General features: G+C 36.7%; 1 protein-coding gene across 2 annotated transcripts in view; it reads left to right on the forward strand.

Moving 5' to 3' along the window:
- LOC112528325 (cyclin-J18) overlaps positions 1-699 on the forward strand; it is a 7,697-nt gene extending 6,998 nt beyond the window's left edge. For both annotated transcript variants that reach the window (XM_025139335.1, XM_025139336.1), the window contains one exon: positions 403-699. In XM_025139335.1, coding sequence (XP_024995103.1) covers positions 403-491 — 89 coding nt within the window. In that variant the 3' untranslated portion in view covers positions 492-699. The remainder of the gene's footprint in view (positions 1-402) is intronic.
- The last annotated feature ends 459 nt before the right edge of the window (positions 700-1,158 follow it).

A 1,158-nucleotide genomic window follows, 5' to 3' on the forward strand; every position in this document is an offset into this window, starting at 1 on the left:
GTTCATTGTGGCGTAGTGTGATAGGCCAAGTGACCATAGGTGGTTCATTGTGGTGTGGTGTGATAGGCCAAGTGACCATAGGGGGTTCATTGTGGTGTCATAGGAGAATTGTAAGCCAATCCTGATCTTAACTGTTTTTTAAATGAAAAAACAATCCTTTTCTTATTTTGCGGATAGAATTCGGACATCCGTAATTTGGAAAGCACAAGAACAAAAGTTACAGTTTTTAACAAATCACACGGACGAAAATCGTAGTTTGCTCTTGATATTAATTAAACCTAAAATGCATATATTTAAATAACGGTTTCGATATTTAATTTACTAGCGACCCTTGTTAACCCCTAAATGATGAAATCATGTATGAGATGTTAGATGTGTTTATAGATTTTAATTGTGTTGCAGTGAAACATGAGATGGGAATCAAAGAGGAGGAGATCATAGAAGTTGTGAGAGACATATTAACACATGTGTTACAACCATGTTCATGGTGATGTGTGTGTGTGTATGTATATATATATATGCTTACACCATTCAACAATGAATTGGTTTGTGAAAGATTTTTCTTTTGATTTCATGGGGTCCTTTCTCATTAGGGTTGTTTGCGATTGTGAATCGTAGGTCTTGAGTCGTTTGTTCTATTATGTGAATCTTGGTTGTTCATTTGTTTCAACCCTCTTAGGTAAGTTCGTGACTTTCGCTTAACATTTGTTTCTATGTTAGGTGTGCTACATTTGAGTTTAATCACTAGCGATTACTGGTTTCCTCTTTGCTTTGGTGATTTCTTGATGGCGAGTGTGAGTTTTAACCATGTCGTTAAGCTTTTCTTGTTGGTATGGTGTATTTCTTGTTTGGGGCTGCATCTCTGGTTTTCTTTCTTGTTTTCGGGATCTTGTAGTAAAACACGTTTTTGATAGCGACCATGGTGCGAAGTTCCCCTTATACGGTTTATTGATACCATGAAAGAATTTAACTTTACTAGAATAGTAAATGGGGATCCAAAAATGTGGTGTAAACTTGAAGGAGCCAAATCGAGCCTTCGGCAACATATGAGGTGTTCAAAAAACGTTACCAATGAAGAGGAGAACGTGACGAACCATAACGATGTGAACCCAGTCATACAACATGAAACAACCATAAAGAAACAAAATGCATTGTAAC

Source organism: Cynara cardunculus (assembly GCF_001531365.2).
Source record: "Cynara cardunculus var. scolymus isolate 2C chromosome LG 15, CcrdV1, whole genome shotgun sequence".
Lineage (NCBI taxonomy): Eukaryota > Viridiplantae > Streptophyta > Magnoliopsida > Asterales > Asteraceae > Cynara > Cynara cardunculus.